Source organism: Pipistrellus kuhlii, unplaced genomic scaffold, assembly GCF_014108245.1.
Source record: "Pipistrellus kuhlii isolate mPipKuh1 unplaced genomic scaffold, mPipKuh1.p scaffold_m20_p_32, whole genome shotgun sequence".
NCBI lineage: Eukaryota > Metazoa > Chordata > Mammalia > Chiroptera > Vespertilionidae > Pipistrellus > Pipistrellus kuhlii.
Genome location: NW_023425532.1, coordinates 596,298 through 614,253, shown reverse-complemented (window position 1 = coordinate 614,253; position 17,956 = coordinate 596,298). Strand labels below are relative to the sequence as shown.

The 17,956-nt window shown below is 39.6% G+C and overlaps 1 protein-coding gene across 1 annotated transcript in view; it reads right to left on the bottom strand.

The window, feature by feature from the left end:
• DGKK (diacylglycerol kinase kappa) overlaps window positions 1-17,956 on the bottom strand; it is a 140,231-nt gene that overhangs the window by 22,465 nt on the left and 99,810 nt on the right. The window contains exons 13-17 of the mRNA XM_036460448.2: window positions 15,928-16,019; window positions 5,774-5,873; window positions 3,571-3,790; window positions 2,003-2,107; window positions 1,129-1,225 (exon numbers count right to left, since the gene is read on the bottom strand). Of these exons, the coding sequence (XP_036316341.1) occupies window positions 1,129-1,225; window positions 2,003-2,107; window positions 3,571-3,790; window positions 5,774-5,873; window positions 15,928-16,019 (614 nt within the window). The remainder of the gene's footprint in view (window positions 1-1,128; window positions 1,226-2,002; window positions 2,108-3,570; window positions 3,791-5,773; window positions 5,874-15,927; window positions 16,020-17,956) is intronic.

Genomic DNA, 17,956 nt, shown 5'->3' with positions numbered 1-17,956 from the left:
GCCTGTACTATTTTTAAAAAGATATATCTGTACTCCTTTGTGGTGTGTTCACACCAAAGAGCAAAGTGTCCACACATTTGGAGAACAGACTGATAAAAGAGGATATATGTCAGGCAGTTTTTTTTTATTCTGCATTCTTCTCAGGTGTTGACATCAATACCAGTGGTGTGCTGAAGCTTGTTTTTACCAGTTCATGTCAGCTATCACTTCTCAACTCTACATTTAATGGAATTGTATCAGTAGCTTGAAATAGATTATGGTGGGAGGGTTTATCTCAGGAAATAAATCAGGGCTTTTCTCTCCCCAACCCAGAGAGCTGGTTTTAGTATACCACTGATCAAAACTCATTAGGTAAGTCCATGAACTTAAGCCAATGGTGAAGAGAAGGGAGTGGGAGCTAGAGATAGGAATAAATGGAAAGCTACAAAAAAAAAACCAAAAAAACCTTCAATAATTGCTACTGTGTTCATTTGGGAAACTGAAAATGGGTACAGTGTAGCCATTTAAAATTACAAATAATTTTAAAAATTCATTACTTAACTGACCCTACATCTCTCACATGAGATTTGCTTCCCTCAACCGCAGTACAGAAATTGAGGTCTTTCTAACTGATGTTCAACTGATCTTTTTAATGTAACTCAAAATGAGTGAATAGGACAGAACTTGGCTGCTGGGAATATTCTAAACTGGTAGGGTTAGTGAGACAAACATCTTTAGATTTATTGTCTACCCCCTTAAATGCCCATTTATTCTTTTAGTCCCTTCAGTCGTTTACTGTTAAAGGCAACAGTGGGAAAACAAGTCATTTGAAAGAACAACAGCTAACATTTATTGTTTATAATATTAATAACAATAATAAATATCAACACATATAGCATTTAACTATGGGTGCCAAGCACTGCTCAATGAAAGTGCTTTGCATATATAAACTCAATAAATATGACAAATCTATGTGACAGGTTCTACAATTACCTCCATTTTATATGTAAGGAAACTGAGGCTCATATAGGTTGCATAAGGTTGGACAACTAGTAGAGTACAGTAAAGATTTGAGTCTGGGCATTCTTAGGCTATGCTCTTAATCAGAGAAAAGAAAGCCACAAAAAGCTCATAAGGCTAAATACTTACATAGTTTCAGGTGTAAAATGTAAGTGCTCCAAATTAAGGTTATCTAGGTCTTCACTTTCGAGAGAAGGTATAGCAGACAAGATGCCACAACGAGAACCTAGAGACAAATGACATCACCTTGGTGTCAGAGGCAAACAAGAAATCCCTGTCATCACTTGTGTTTCACACTATTTTGTCTGTGGAACTAGGGTCAAGCTCAATGACTCTCGGAGATAACATTCAGGGTTTGCTTTCCAAAGAGGGAGATCTTAGATAGACAGGCTTTCACTGAGAGGACAGGGAAGCTGAGTTACTTGCTTTCTAGCAGTGAAACAGCTTCAAATCTTGGATTTCATCAGGCCAGCCTTTTCAAAGGACCTAATAGCGTCATTACTTGTGGACATTGGCATGGGGTCTTTTTTTTTTTCCCCAAAAGAAATTTTATTTTTTATTATTTTTTTAAATTTAATTAATTAATTTATTTATTTTTACATATTTTATTGATTTTTCCCCCTCCCTCCCTCCCACACATCCCCTCCCTCCCCAGAGCTTTATGTCCATTGGTTGTACTTATATGCATGTATACAAGTCCTTCAGTTAATCTATTATCTCCCCCAGATCCTCCTCCCCTCCCCACTGAAATTTGACAATCTGCTTGTTGCTTTACTGTCTCTGTATCTATCTTTTGGTTCATCAGTTTATAATGATCTTTATTATCCACAAATGAGTGAGGTCATGTGGTGTTTGGGTCTTAATAGTGTGAGTTTTCTAAGAGGAACGGGAATATACTGCAGAGTAGAATTATGGCTAAAGGAAAATGCATGAAAACACATCTTTATTTTCTGCCACTAGAAGACAGTGATAAAGGGTAGAATAAGAACAGAAATATCCTTACGGTGTCTTGGGCTTGTCTGGCTAATATCTTCTGAGTCATCTTCCGGGGAAAAAGTTGAAGTAAAGTTCTTAACCGATATCGTTTTTCGGCTTTGTTCATCCAGAACTAGAGAAAAAGTGGAAGGAAAGGAAAGTGAAATAAAAAAGAGTGTGTGTGTGTGGGGGAGGATTGGTTACATTTATCAGGCATTTTTCCAGAATTTCCTTTATTTAGTTAATGCCAATGTGTGGTTAGACAACAGAGACTTTCATATGGACCATCACCCCTCCTCCATGATACTTTTGTGGTCTCAGGTTTCTTACAGTATAGCCCCCACATCTCTTCATATCCATGCTCGAGCTTTATCTGTTTTACTAGTCACTTTTTATCTGTCACCCAGTAAATGTGATTGTGAGTAGAGGCTCAGGGCCAGCTGTGGGAAGGGGGTGGGACACCGTGGGAAACTCTCTGCTCTTCTACCTCTATTCTTAGCTCTTTGTTAATTCATTTACTCACATGACTTTTTCTGCAAATGTAAGTTTCGAGGAACATGCCATTCTTACATGTTTCTTACCCATACACAGAATATTTGAGAAGTCTCCTTCATTTCACCAGTATAGTGTATAGCTCAGGTGCTCAGCCTATGCCAAAACACATAGGTTCAATCTCTATCCTAACAGGGATGGCTTTCCCTATCTCATATCCACAAACTGCACTTCTAAAATCTGACTTATGTGTTGATGAAGTAGGTTGAGGATTGGTTGTAATCCAATCACTACTATTATACTTAGAAACTACTACAGAAATAGAGGCAAACTGATGGATTCTTTCAAAATGCAGAAGGGATATTTCCTTTCTTTCTTGGAAATTTGGCTGAGGTTCTGTTTAAAGATACCAAGGCAGAAAAAGGTACCACGGCTGAAAGTCAAAGGACTTTTACATGGACATCTGCTCAATTTCAATAGCTCAGGTAGAATACACTTGGTCTTATACCATCTTCTGATCTGCTTTTCAAAGAAGCATTGTAGGAAGAAGTAGGAACCAAAATGTTAAGAAGTTGAAGGAGTTGAAAGAGTTTCCATACTGAGTTGAAAGTTTGCAACTTCTCATGAGTTTGGGAAATAGAGATCAATTTCAGAACTCCCAGGACCACTCTCAGGGCCCTTGTGCTTAATTGATACTGTGCAAGACATGAAGAGATAAGTACTATTTTCTTTCTAAAATAGTCACAGGCTTGGTGGTTGAATGGAAACAGGAATAGGTAGAAAGATTCATGGCTGGGGGTGGAAGCTGACAGATCTTTGAACAGCTGTAATTTTTTAGAATGAGCGTTAGTTCTAAAAATAAATGAGTAGCAAGAGTTGAGTGCCTCGGAGGTAGGAAGGGCCAAAGTGGCAGCTTATCATAAGGACTGACATTTTTCAAATCAGCAGTCTGAGGACTGATTTTGGATGCTATGTGAATGCAGAATCTAGTCAAGTTTTGGTAGTGGAGTCAAGAAGAAAACCTACAGAGAGGGAGACCAGTAAACCATTCACTGGAACTTTCTTTTTTTCCTACCTCAATCTCCACAACCCTGGGACCCTTACCTTGTTCAACTTGGAATACAACGAGTTTCAAGGATTTCTGGAGATTCTTGGCCTTTGTGGCCAGCTCCAACTTGTACTTGGCTATGTTGTCTATTTGAGGGTCGAAGGGCTTTCCATCTGCCTTATTACTCTCTGCACATACTGTTGCACTCTTCTCAATGGCTGCCTCTTCAGCCAGGACATCAATCAGGACACTGAGCTTGTCATATATCAAGTCGCTCTATATAGGGAGGAAAGGAGACAGAACATTATTATAAGGGACCAGTTCTTGAGAGAACAGAATGAGGTGCTGGGGTGATATGGGAAGAGGTGAGAAGGGGTAGTAGCTGGCTAGGAACAATGAGCATAGAAAGTTATCTGTGGGGAGTTGAAAATTTGGGAAAATAAATACTTGGGTAGATGTGATGAAATAACCGAAAAGTGTTTGGGGATCAAACAGATATTATTTGTTTCTGAATAGCTGCAGGAACCAGTGCATGTTGCCAAGTTTTTCTCATATCATATCTATACTAATAAAAGGGTGATATGCTAATTAGACCAGATAGTTTGGATGTCTTCCAAACGTCCTTCTGGACAAAGCCACAGTGGCGCAGGCCGAGGCAGAGGTGGTTAGGAGTGATCAGGCAAGCAGGCAGAGGAGTTAGGGGCAATCAGGCAGGCAGAGATGGTTAGGAGTGATCAGGCAGGCAGGCAGGTGAGCAGTTAAGGAGCCAGCGGTCCTGGATTGTGAGAAGGATGTCCAACTGGATCAGGCCTAAATTGGCAGTCAGACACTCTCCAAGGGGTCCTGAATTGGAGAGGGTGCAGGCCATGCTTAGGGACCCCCTCCCCCTGCACAAATTTCATGCACTGGGCATCTAGTTGGACTATAAAATGATATGGCCAACTTGAGGAAAGGTATATATTTCGGAACTGGTATTTTTTTTTTGAGCATGATCCTATGGATGTGGACATGTCCCTGCATGGGTGCCTGGTGTGTCTGCCTTTGTATGTGTGTATGTTTGGGAAAGTGCTGAGTAATTATGGCTTGAATCCCAGCTATATCACTTAATAGTTTGTGACTTGAGTAAGGTGACCAGACGCCCCGCTTTTGGTGGGACAGTCCCGATTTTTAACAACTTGTCCCGCATCCCATGGTGTTTTAAAAAAGTCCCGATTTTTGGAAAGAATTCATGACAAGTTAGGGAACGGCAGGAGAACAGGAAGGGAATATCCAGTTTTCAGCGGCCATGTGGCTATTTAGCCAGGATATGAGTTTTATATTATTTTTGTTAATTTTATAATGTTAAACTTTAATAATAACAAGTAATTTTTGAGAACTGATTATTGAGAACTGCTTATCAAAGTTTGCATTGTTGATCAATTGTTAGAATTTGACCACCATTGTTTGGACTTAATGAACAATGGCATTTTTTGGGATTGGCAATGAAGAAAACATTTTGTAACTCTCAGACGATACACATCGTACTGCGTGCTAGTAAGCTAGTTAAACAAGTGATGTCATTACAAGTCAGCTATTCAGATAATTTAGGTAAGTAATTTATTTATTTCATAAAAAAATATTTTGTTGCTCCATATAAACCCCCCTTTCCCCCGTCAATGGTGTCCCGCTTTACCAATGTGAAAATCTGCTCACCTTAGACTTGAGGCAAGTTACCTAACCTCCTTGTGCTTTTGTATTACAAGACAATTGTGAGGGCTTTCCATCTGCCTTGCTACTATCTGCCCATACTGTTGCACTCTTCTCAATGGCTGCCTCCTCAGCCAGGACATCAATCAGGATATTAAATTAAAAGTTCTTAACAGTTCCTGGCACAGAGTAAGTACTGTTATAATTGTTATCTATTGTTGCTGTTTTTAAAGTGGCAAATGTGAAAAAAAATAAAGTGGCAAATGTGGGTATATTTCTAGTATGTATTTTTGTACATATTTTCAAGCATGTTCTGGTATACAACCGTGTGCATACATGCTTGGTGTATACTTGTGTCTAGATGTGGGCAGATGCTTGACATATAGTTAGGTACATAGGTACATGATACATATATAAGCATGAATAATGCCACTCCTCATTTGGTAAAAGATGGAATTTGATGAGGTGGACTTTTCCTCATCAGGGAGTTGCTCCTCCCTGCTTTTCTTTTACAATTTCTAGTGAGAAGTACCTGGCTCCACAGAGTGCAAGACAAAAGGAATGGAAACTTACTTTCAAAATCACAGACGCTATTGTTGCATTGTTCTGTTTTATCTGCCTCCAGGCCTTTACAATATCAACCACAAAATCTTCCACTGCTGAGCACAGGAATCTGGAAAGATGAGACAGATAGCACAATGTGACATAGATCATGAGATCTAGAGCCCTTCTTTCTTATATTATCACTAGAGGCCCGGTGCACAAAATTTGTGCCCCCAGGCGGGGGGTGGGGTGGGGGTTGTCCCTCAACCCAGACTGCACCCTCTCCAATATGGGAACCCTTGAGGACTGTCCGGCTGCCTGTTTAGGCCTGATCCCAGTAGGATTGGGCCTAAATGGGCAGTCAGACATCCCTCTCACACTCCAAGACTGCTGGCTTCTAACTGCTCGCCTATCTGCCTTCCTGATTGCCCTTAACGGCTTCTGCTTGCCAGCCTGATCACCCCCTAACCACTCCCCTGCCAGCCTGATTGATGCCTAACTGCTCCCCTGCAGGCCAGGTCCCTCCTAACTGCCCTCCCCTGTAGGCCTGGGTCCCCCCCCCCCCAACTGCCCTCCCCTGCAGGCCCGGTTGCTCCCTGCTTCCCTCCTCTGCTGGCCTGGTCAACCCTAACTGCCCTCCTCTGCAGGCTTGATTGTCATCAACTGTCCTCCCTTGCAGATCTGGTCCCTCCCAACTGCCCTCCCCTGCTGGCCATCTTGTGGCAGCCATCTTGTGTGTTGGAGTGATGGCCAATTTGCATATTATTCTTTTATTAGATAGGATTAGATAGGATAGAGGCCTGGTGCAAGGGTGGGGACTGGCTGGTTTGCCCTGAAGGATGTCCTGGATCAGGGTGGGGGTTCCCTTGGGGCATGGGGCAGCCTGGGCGAGGGGCCTGTGGTGGTTTGCAGGCTGGCTATGTCCTCCAGTGACCCAAGCAGAGGCTCTGGTATCTGGGATTTACTTTTCTTCTATAACTGAAACTTTGTAGCCTTGAGTGGAGGCAAGCTTCCTGCTTGCTCCATGGCTGCAGCCATATTTGTTGGGATTTAGTTATCTTCTATAATTGAAACTTTGTAGCCTTAAACAGAGGCCAAGGCAGGCCAGGGCTATGGAAACTTGGCTTTCTCCATCACTAGGGGCAACTCAAGCCTCCTGCTCTCTCTAGCTCTGTGGCTGTTGCCATTTTTGTTGTGATTTATTTATCTTCTATAATTGAAGCTTTGTGGCCTTAAACAGAGACCAAGGCAGGCCAGGGCAGGCTGAAAGGTTGGCTTCTTCCATTGCTGGGGAAACCCAAGCCTCCTGCTTTCTCCATGGCCACTATCAGCTTGGTTGGGTTAATTTGCATACATGCTCCTGATTGACTGGTGGGCATGGCTTGTGTGTGTAGCAGAGGTACAGTCAATTTGCATATTGCTCTTTCATTAGCTAGGACTAGACGCTTGGTGCATGAATTCATGCACAGGTGGAGTCTGGCCAGCCCTCCCCAATTGGGGTCGATTTGGGCTGGTTTGGCTGGGGAAAGGGGCCATGGGAGGTTGTCCAGCCTACCCTGCCCATGATCAGGGTGTGGGAGCTGATTGGGGGCTGGTCCAGCCAGGGGGAGGGGCTGTGGGAGGTTTGCCGGCCAACCCTGCCCCTGATCATATCAGTTGGCCAGTAGAAGTGCACATCATAGTGGCTGGTCATTCCATTCATTCTGGTTGTTTAAGTCACTTGGCTTTTATATAGTATATAGATTAGCCTCCTTATTCTTCACCATTCTTCTCTCTGTCTCTCTTTCCAGATATCTCCTCCATCTGCTTTTCCCTCTCTACCATAATACTTTGTCCCCTCTCTATTAGTTTTCTTTTCCATGCTTCTTCATGTATTTATAGTAAAATATACAAGTACCTAAGAGAGTTTAACTAGTATTTTATAGTCCTAATTCCACATTTTCAGAAAGCCCAGAATTCAAGAATTTCAGCCTGGGTCAAATCAGCTATAGTTCAAGAGCCCAGCTAATCTATACATATTAAGAGGTAATATGCTGCCGAAACCAGTTTGGCTCAATGGATAGAGCATTGGCTTGGGAACTGAAGGGCCCCGGGTTCGATTCTGGTCAAGAGCATGTACCTTGGTTGCGGGCATATCCCCAGTAGGGGGTGTGCAAGAGGCAGCTGATCGATGACTCTCTCTCATCAGTGTTTCTAGCTCTCTATCTCTCTCCCTTCCACTCTGTACAAAATCAATAAAATATATTAAAAAAAAGAGGTAATATGCTAATTTGTATGTTACCGTGTCCCAGTCACAACCAGTCTGTGGTGGGGACAGGGGCAGGGACTTCTACCCCCAGTGCTAACAGCATGCTGCCTGAGTGTATCCCCACCCAGCACTGAGGTGAAGCTGCCTGCCTGCATCCCAAGCTAGGGATGTGATACTGCCTGCGTGCATCCCAGTTCAGAGCTGATGTGATGCTTGGGGGACAAAGTGGGGCGGGGGGGGGGGGGGGAAGCGGGTCTTGATGGGAGACCTCAGGCTGTGCCCCTCACCTTGCAGGGCATGACTAGGGACTTCAGGCCATGCCCCCAGCCCCAGTGCCAGGCCGGGAGACCTCAGGCTGTGCCACCCACCCTGGTGCCAGGTGGGGATACCTCATGCTGCACCCCTGTCCCAGCCCTGGGCCAGGGGATCTCAGGCCACACACCCTGCCCTGGCACTGGGCTGGGAGACTTGAGGCTGTGCCCCCTGCCCAGAGGAGCTTGATGGGGGACCTGAAACTGTGTCCCCCACCTGTGCTGGGCATGGGGACCTGAGGCTGCGCTGCCTGCCCAGCGCTGGGTTGGGGGACCTGTGGTTGTGTCCCAGCCTGGAGGGGCTTGATGGGGTTGGGGCTGGCTAGGTCTGGGTCTCACCCAATGGGGGTGGGGCCAGCCAGGTCTGGGTCTCCTGCATTTTCGAAGCATGTGGATGGTGATTGGGGACTTGACTCTAGGTCCCATGGCATGCCCCAAACTCTGACAGGAGGGAGATTTTATATACATTTTACTAATTTTCTTCATTTCTGACACTTTTATGATAAAGGGCAAATCGCAATATTAAAATATTGCTTCTAATTAACTCCCTTTTAATGTGCATGGATTTTGGGAACCAGGCCACTAGTTTAGTATAAACATTATATTGGGGGAACTGCCCCTGTAGCATGGGTTTCTCAAAGGAGAGTGTTGTAGGCTTGGCAGTAACCCTCGAAAGATTCCTGGAGGAATGAATGACCCATTCATTTAGAAGGGGAGAATGTGTTGTTCAGGCTAGGAAAAAAGAGCTATAGTAGATACCACAGAGACCTTTCCTAGTGTCAGAGTAAAAGCAAGATGTCCTGACTATAGTGAGCTATAATATGCTCTTGAATGGTATGAAATATTGTTTCCCTTCTGTAATCCTTTTTGAAATATTTTTTAAAGTTTTTATTATTTTTATTTCTTACATCACCATTTAGCCTATGCCCTCCTAAAACTAGCCCCTGCAATCATCACACCGTTGTCAATGCCCATGAGTTCCCTCTCTCTTTATTTTCTTTTTGTTCAATCCTTCTACCCTCCACTACTCCACTCCCCCCCCATCAAAACTGTCTGCCTGCTCTCTATCTATGAGTCTGTCTATATTTTGCTTAATAGTTGTTTGTTCATTAAATTCCACATGAGTGAAATCATGTGGTACTTGTTTTTCTCTGACTGACTTATTACCTTCTTAAAAGAATTAAAAATTTTTTCAATTGAAGTTGATATACAATATTATAATAGTTTCAGGTGTACAACATTGTGATTAGACATTTATATAACATACAAAATGATTATCCCAATAAGTGAAGCACCTATTTGACACCATACATAATCCATATTTATAAAAGACTAAGTGACCATCACAACTGAATGGAAGACTGAGCAGTAGACAGAGTGGGGTGATTAGGCCAGCAGAGGGGTCAGTTTGAGGTGACCAAATGATTGAGCAGCAAGCTGCATGGGACGACCAGGCCAGCAGGGGGGTCAGTGAGGGGTGACCGAACAACTGAGCAGCAGTATCTGTGGGGTGACCAGGCCTGTGGGAAGGGGGGCAGTTGGGGGCAACAAGGCTGGTAGGGGGGAAGTTAGGGGAAAACATGCAGGTGAGCAGTTAGGAGCCAGTGGTCCTGATCCTGGGCCTAAACCAGTAGTTGGACATCCCCTGAAGGGTCCTGGATTGGAGAGGGTGCAGGCTAGGCTGAGGGGATTCCCCCACTCCCCAAGCACAAATTTTGTGCACCAGGCCTCTATTTATTATATTATCTATTATATTTCCCATGATGTACTTTATATCCCAATCACTGTTTTTCATAATTGGCAATTTGTATATCTTAATCCTTTTTTTTTTAACCCAGCCTCAACCCCCTCTTGTCTGGCACCCATCAATTTGTTCTCTAAATCTATAAATTTGCTTCTGTTTTGTTTATTTGTTTATTTTATTTCTTAGATTCCACATATAAGTGAAATTGCATGATTTTTTTTCCTGTCTAACTTATTTCACTTAGCATAATATTCTCTAGGTCCATCCATGTCATTTCAAATGAAAGACTTCATTTTTTTTTCATGATGGAATAATATTCTGTTGTATATATGTACCACATCTTTATTTATTTTTCAGTGGACAATTAGATTGCTTCTTTATCTTGGCTTGGAAGTAATGCTGCAATGAACATAGGGGTGCATATGTTTTTATTGAATAAGTGTTTTGTATTTCTTCAGGTAAATGCCCAGAAGTGGAATTGCTCAGTCATATAATAGTTCTATTTTTAATTTTTGAGGAACTTTCATACTGCTTTCCATAGTAGATGCACCAATCTGCAATCCAAACAACAGTGCATGAGGGTTTCCTTTTCTCCACATCCTTGTTAAGACTTGTTGTTTGTTGATTTATTGATGATAGGCACTCTGACGGGTGTGAGGTGACATTACATTGTGGTTTTAATTTTCATTTCCCTGGCTATTAGAGATGCTGATCTTTTCATATGTCTCTTGGCCATTCGCTTTGAAGAAATGTCTATTCAGGTTCTCTTCCACTTTTTAAATAAGATTAGGTTTTTGTATTTATTTATTTATTTATTTATTTATTTATTTATTTATTTATGTTGTATGACTTCCTTATACACAGGGTGTCCCCAAATCATGTATAAACACATTTATAGCTGATAGCTCAATTGATGTTTGTTTTTTCAGCCATTCTGAATTTGAACAAAGGAAATTCATCCTAAAATGCTACTGGAAGTTTGAAAATGCAGTTGAAGTACAAACACTGCCTTTATAATTATTCAAATATATACACACTTTAATAGCTGAAAACAATTTTCACTCCTTTTCAGGTGTAACTGATTTGAAATAATGAGCGAAGCCATATTAAGCTTTGAACAAAGAAAATTTATCCACTAATTTTTTTTTTATCCTCACATGAGGATATTTTCTCATTGATTTTTAAAGAGAGAGGAAGAGAGAGAGAAAAATAGAAACACTGATATGAGAGAAATACATCTATTGGTTGCCTCCTGTACATGCCCTAACCAGCTCCCAGTGAGGAGCCTGCAACTGAGGTACGTATGTGCCTTTGACTGGACTCAAACCTGGGACCCTTCAGTCTGTAGGCCAAACGCTTTGTCCACTGAGTCACACCAGCTAGGGCCATTAAACCTTTTTCACGGGGATACATAAAAGATAAAGTTTACGACACGAAACTGGAAACAGTTGACAAATTGAGAGTGCCCAAATACCTAACAGAATGATTCTTGATGTTTACAATTTCATTGCTTCACGTTATAAGCAGTGCCTGGATGAGAACAGTCATCAGTTTGAAAACAGGCATTGACAAAAAATTTATTCCTTTCTGTAGATTCTTTTAAATGTTGAAAATAAACTCTATGTTAATAAAGACTGACTTTATAATCATTCAAAGTATGTATACATTTTTGGGACATCCTGTACTTTACATATTAACCCCTTATTGGATATATCATTGGAAAATATCTTCTTCTACTCAATAGGTTGTCTTTTTTGTATTTAGGTAAGTCCCATTTGTATTTATTTTTTTCTTTTGTTTCCCTTGCCCAAGGACACATACACATAGCTAAGAGTGATGTCAAAGATTTTACTGCCTATATTTTCTCCTAAGAATTTTATGGTTTTGGGTCTTTTATTTAAGTCTTAAACCCATTTTGAATTTATTCTTGCATATGATGTAACAAAGTGATTTAAGTTTCATTTTTGCATGTACCTATCCAATTTTCCCAATATTATTTATTGAAGAGACTATCTGTAACCCATTGTATATTCTTGTCTCCTTTGTCATAGCTTAATTGATCAGATAAACATGAGTTCATTTCTGGGTTCTCTATTTTCTTCCATTAATCTGTGTCTATTTTTATGTCAGTACCATGATGTTTTGATTACTATAGCTTTGTAGTATAGCCTTTAGACCAGTTAGCATGATATCTCCAACTTTGTTCTTTATTCTCAAAATTGCTTTGGCTATTTAGAGTCTTTAGGAATTCCATTAAAGTTTTAGGATAATTTGTTTTAGTTCTGTAAAAAATGCCATTGGTATTTTAACAGGGATTGCACTGAATCTGTAGATTGCTTTGGGTAGAATAGACATTTTAATTATGTTAATTCTTGATTCTTGACCATGGTACTAGTATATCCTTTATTTTATTTGTATCTTCTTCAATTTCTTTCTTCAATGTCTTATAATTTTCAAAATACAGGTATTTTACCACCTTGGTTAAAATTATTCCTAGGTATTTTATTCTGTTTGATATTTGGGACAGTTTGAAAAGAATAGTAGTAATTATTCTTTAAATATTTGGTAAAATTCACTTGTAATGCCATCTGTTTGTTGGGAATTATCTATGTATCTCTATCTATCTATCTATCTATCTATCTATCTATCTATCATCTATCTATCAATCATCTATCTATCTTTCTATCTATTTATCTCATCTATCTACCTATTTTTATTATTGCTTCAATTTCACTAGTTGTAATTTGACTATTAAGATTCTCTGATTATTCCTTATTCAGTTTTAGAAGATTGTATGTTTCGGGGAATTTTTGTCTATTTCTTCCAGGCCACCCAATTTGTTGACATATAATTGTTTGTAACATTTCTTTATAATCATTTGTATTTTAGGTGCCTCGTTAGCACAGTAGGTAGCGCGTCAGTCATTTGTATTTTTTAAAAATATATATTTTATTGATTTTTTACAGAGAGGAAGGGAGAGAGATAGAGAGCTAGAAACGTCGATGAGAGAGAAACATCGACCAGCTGCCTCTTGCACACCCCCCACCGGGGATGTGCCCGCAACCAACGTACATGCCCTTGATGGGATTCGAACCTGGGACCTTTCCGCAGACCAACACTCTACCGCTGAGCCAAATTGGTTTCGGCTCATTTGTATTTTTGTAGTGTTGGTTCATCACTTCTCCTTTTTCATTTCTGATTTTATTTATTTGGGCCTCCTCTATTTTTTCTTTCTTGATGAAACTGGCTGAAGGTTTACTAATTTTTTAAAAAATATTTTCAACAAATCAGCTCTTGGTTTAGGTGCTTTTTTAGACTCTATTTATTTACCCTTGGATCTTTATTGTTTCCTTCCATGTACTCTCTTTGGGCTTTATTTATTCTTTTGTTTCTATTTCCTTTAAACGTAAGGTTAGATTGTTTATTTGTCTTGTTTCTTGAGGCAGGCCTATATTGCTATATAGTAAAATTTCCTTTTAGAATTGCCTTGGCTGCGTGCCATAGATCTGGGATTGCTGTAGTTTCATTTGACTCAAGGCATCTTTTGATTTCTTCCTTGATCTCCTTGTGAATCCATTCATTGTTTAATAACATGTTATTTAGCCTCCATATGTTTGTGTGTTTTTCAGTTTTCTTCCCATAATTGATTTCTACTTTTATACCATTGTGATTAGAGAAGGTATGATTTCAATGTTCTTAAACTTATTGAGACTTGTTTTGTGGCCCAGCATGTAGTTTATCCTGGAACATGTTCTCTGTGTCCTTGAGGAAAATGTATATTCTGCTGAAGTGACCTAAAAATATTCATTACATTTATATAGTCTAATATGTAATTTAAGGCCACTGTTGTCTTGTTGATATTCTGTATGAATGATATATTCATTGATGTTAATAAGTGTATTACTGGGATATATCCCTTTATGTCTGACAAATTTGTGTCAGAAATTCAGATTCTCTTATATTGGTACATAGGTGGTTATGAGAGTTATTTTCTTTTGCTGTATCGGTCCCTTTATCATTATGAAATGCCCTTTTTGCCTCTTATTGCAGTCCTTGTTTTAAAGTCTATTTTGTCTGATATAAGTATTGCTATGCAAGTTTTTGTTTTGTTTTGTTTTCTTTTGCATGAAATATCTTTTTCCAGCCCTTTATGTTTAGTCTGTGTGTGTCTGTGTCTTTTGATTTGAAGGGGTCTCCTATAGGAAGCATATGTATGGGTCTTGATTGTTTAGCCATCCAGTCACCCTTTTTCTTTTTAATGGAACATTTACTCCATTTACATTTAAAGTGGTTATTGCCAGGTATTTAGCTATTGACATTTTATAATTTGTTTTTCTGAGTAGTTTTGTAGTTCTTTTCTGTTCTTTCTCCAGTTTCTGTTTGTTGGGAGTTATCTATTATCTATCTATAATCTATCATCATCATCTATCTATTCTCTTATTTTCTTTATATGTTAATGACTTTCTATAGTGTTGTGTTTGGATCCCTTTCTCTTTTATTCTTGTAGAATTTTTTATTTGCTGTTACTATGTGCTTCCTATATACCAAGTTATATTTATAGCAATCTATTTTAATTTGATGGTCTCTTAACTTAGAACACATTCTAAAATAAGTACATTTGTAAATTACTCTCTCCACATTTATGTTTTTGTCATTATTTTTCACCTCTTGTGTGTGTTTATATGTATCCCTTAATTTATTGTTCTAATTATACACAATCTTCTTACTTTTCAACCTCTGTATTTTAGTTGATCCACTGCTTTTATTATATGTGTACCTCTATCAGTGAGAATTTGCTTTCTTTCCAATATTTTCCTATTCATATTTTTAATCTTTTCATTTCTTCTTAAAGAACTCCTTTTAACATATTTTTGTGTTCTGATTTAGTGGGGACAAAGTCTTTTAGTTTTTTTTCTTGACTGGAAAATTCTTTATCTCTCAGTTCTAAATAATCACCCTTGATGGGTAGGATAATTTTGGTTGTATGTCATTGATTTTCATTACTTTGAATATTTTGTGATAATCCTTTCACACCTCCAAAGTTTGTGCTGAGAAATAAGGTGATAATCTTATGTGAGTTTCTTTGTATTGATATATAAGTAGCTGTTTTTCTCTTGCTAGTTTTAAGATTCTTTCTTTGATTTTAATGTTGCCATTTTAATTATATGGTGTCTTGGTGTGGGCCTCTTTGGGTTCATCTTGTTTGTGACCCTCTGTGCTTCCTGGACTTGTCAAGTTCCTTCACCTGATTAGGGAAGTTTTTCAGTCATTATCCCTTAAAATAGGTTCTCAATCCCTTGCTCTCTCTCTCTTCTCCTTCTGGTATCCCTATGATGCAAATGTTGGTGTGCTTGATGTTGTCTCAGTGTTAAACTATCCTCATTTTTTAAAATTCTTTTTTTTTCTATTATAATTGGGTGTTTTTTTGTTTGTTTTGTTTTTTGTTTTTGTTTTTTTGCTATCTTGTCTACCAGATTGCTGATTTGATCCTCTGATTCATCTAATCTATTGTTGATTCTTTCTAATATCTTCTTCATTTCAGTTATTATATTCTTCATTTCTGAGTGGTTTTGGAAAGATAAGCATATACAGCAGTCCCTCAAATGACATAATATTGTTTAATATCACTTTATTATAATGTTCATGGGATGCTGTAGAAACTTAAATGTTGTTTATATCAATTAGCCTATGGTAAAACTGATTTAACTATATGTTGCTTTGCCATAGTTCCAAGAACCTATTGACAATGTCAAGTAAGGATTTACTGTACTTTCTTTGGCCTCAACACCCCAAACTGTTAAAATGAATCCTACCTCTGACTGAAGAAAGCCCATGAGGGGCAAGAAAAACCCCAAAGTTTGAGAGCCAAAGGAAAACTGACCTGGTTGGGATGATCATCTCTGCAGGATACTTGGCCTTCAGGATTTTGTTCAACTCAGTGGTTGCAGATTCTAAGTGTTGGATGGCAGCAGCCTAGGGGGAAAAAGAGTGTTCAGACTTGGGATCTTAGCAGTTTGACATAGTGTGCTACCCATCCTCATTCCCTCATTATTTTTTACCATCAACACAACTGCCTCTCTGGAAATAATCATAATTAAGGACTTTTTTAAAAAGATCCTCTTAATAATCTTAGCTCTGTGGTCATTCTAAAAATAAAAGATCTATATTGTTTCCTCTCATTTAAATTAATATTTAAAACTCATATAAAGGTGATAATATTTATTCCTTGTTTCAAATGAACAATCTCATATTACATAGATAGTAAATACTAGATCTGGAATTTGAACCCACATTTTCCCAGTACCAGATTATATCCTCTTATATAATAATAGTAGTAACTGGAGGCCTAATGCACAAAATTAGTGGAAGGACTTGGCCCCTGCTGCCATGGTGGCTGCCTCTGCCTCAGCCTCTGCCCACCATGGCTTTGTATGGAAGGAAGGAAGTCTGGAAGGACATCCAGTCTAATTGGCATATTATACTTTTATTATTATGTACACTAATAAAAAAGAAAGATGCAAATTGACCATACCGCCACAATGCCCGCCAGCCAATCAGAAATGAGTATGCAAATTAACCCAACAAAGATGGTTGGTTAATTTGCATACATATGTGCCAAGCAGCCAAGGGTGGGTGGTGCCAAGTGGCCTGGGTCCCAGGGATTGGCACCAAGCCCACAGCCTCCTAGGACCATTGCTGGCCTTGGGAGGCAAGGGTGGCATGTAGGTTGACAGCAGATAGCAGGGCCTGCTTGGCCATAGCTGCAGTGACCCGTGAGCAAGCAAGCGAGCCCACAGGAAGCACCCAGCAGGGCCTTCTTGCCCATCGCCATGGTGTGGAGCCAGCAGGCCCTGCAGAGAGCAGAGAACCATGGGGAGTGGGCCTAAGCCATCATCAGTAGGACATTCCCTAAGGGCTCCTGGAGAGGGTGCAGGTTGGGCTGAGGGACCCCCTACCCATGCACAAATTTTGTGCACCAGGCCTCTAGTAGATAATAACAGCATCTATTTATATAGCACTCACTATGTGCCAGGCTCTGTTCTAAGCTATATATATATATTTTTTCATGTAGTCCTTATAATAAGTATTATTATCCCAGTTTCACAGAACAGTTTACTGAGGCATAGGAAAAGGGGTAGCTGATAAGTAGAAGAATCAGGATTCAATTCCAGATAGTCTGGCCCTTGAGTCTATAATTTAAAACTACAACTGCATCTACCAGGTCCTGATGAGCCTATATCTTTAATATATCTTAAATGAGTCCATTTCTCCTTATCTCACAAGTAAAAATCATCATTATCTTTTATCTAGACAATTACAACATCTTCTGTCTTTCTCCTTTCTTCTAATCTATTCCTCCAATTGTTTCTCTACCTACCATGGAACTCCCCTGCTTAAAACCTTTCTATTAGATAGCAAAATGGATAGATTTGTGATAAAGTATAGTAAAATATTAATGGTAGAATATACCATTTAACACGTTCTATGTGTTTGAAAAATTTCCTAATAAGGTAAAAAAATCTTCTATAATTCTCATTCTTCTTAGGATAAAAGTTCAAACTTCCTACCATTGTTTACCATGTTCTTCCTGGCTTGCTCCTGATTACTTCTCCAGTTTCATCTTTAGTAGAACTTCCTGTATATGCCTTGGCCCCTATGCCTCAGCCATTATGAATGCATTTCAGTTGTGTGACTATTCCTTGCTCTCTCTTGCCTTTGGAACAACACACACTGTTCCATCAATTTGGAAGAGGCCTCCTCTTTCCCACTATCCTGGCTAACTCTGGTCCTTAAATATCTTCTGAAATGGTAGTTATTTTGAGAAGCTTTCCATGATTTCCCCAAGACTGGCTTACATACACCTACTGGGTGTTACCACCCTTGCTACTTCTTTATATACTAAAACTCAT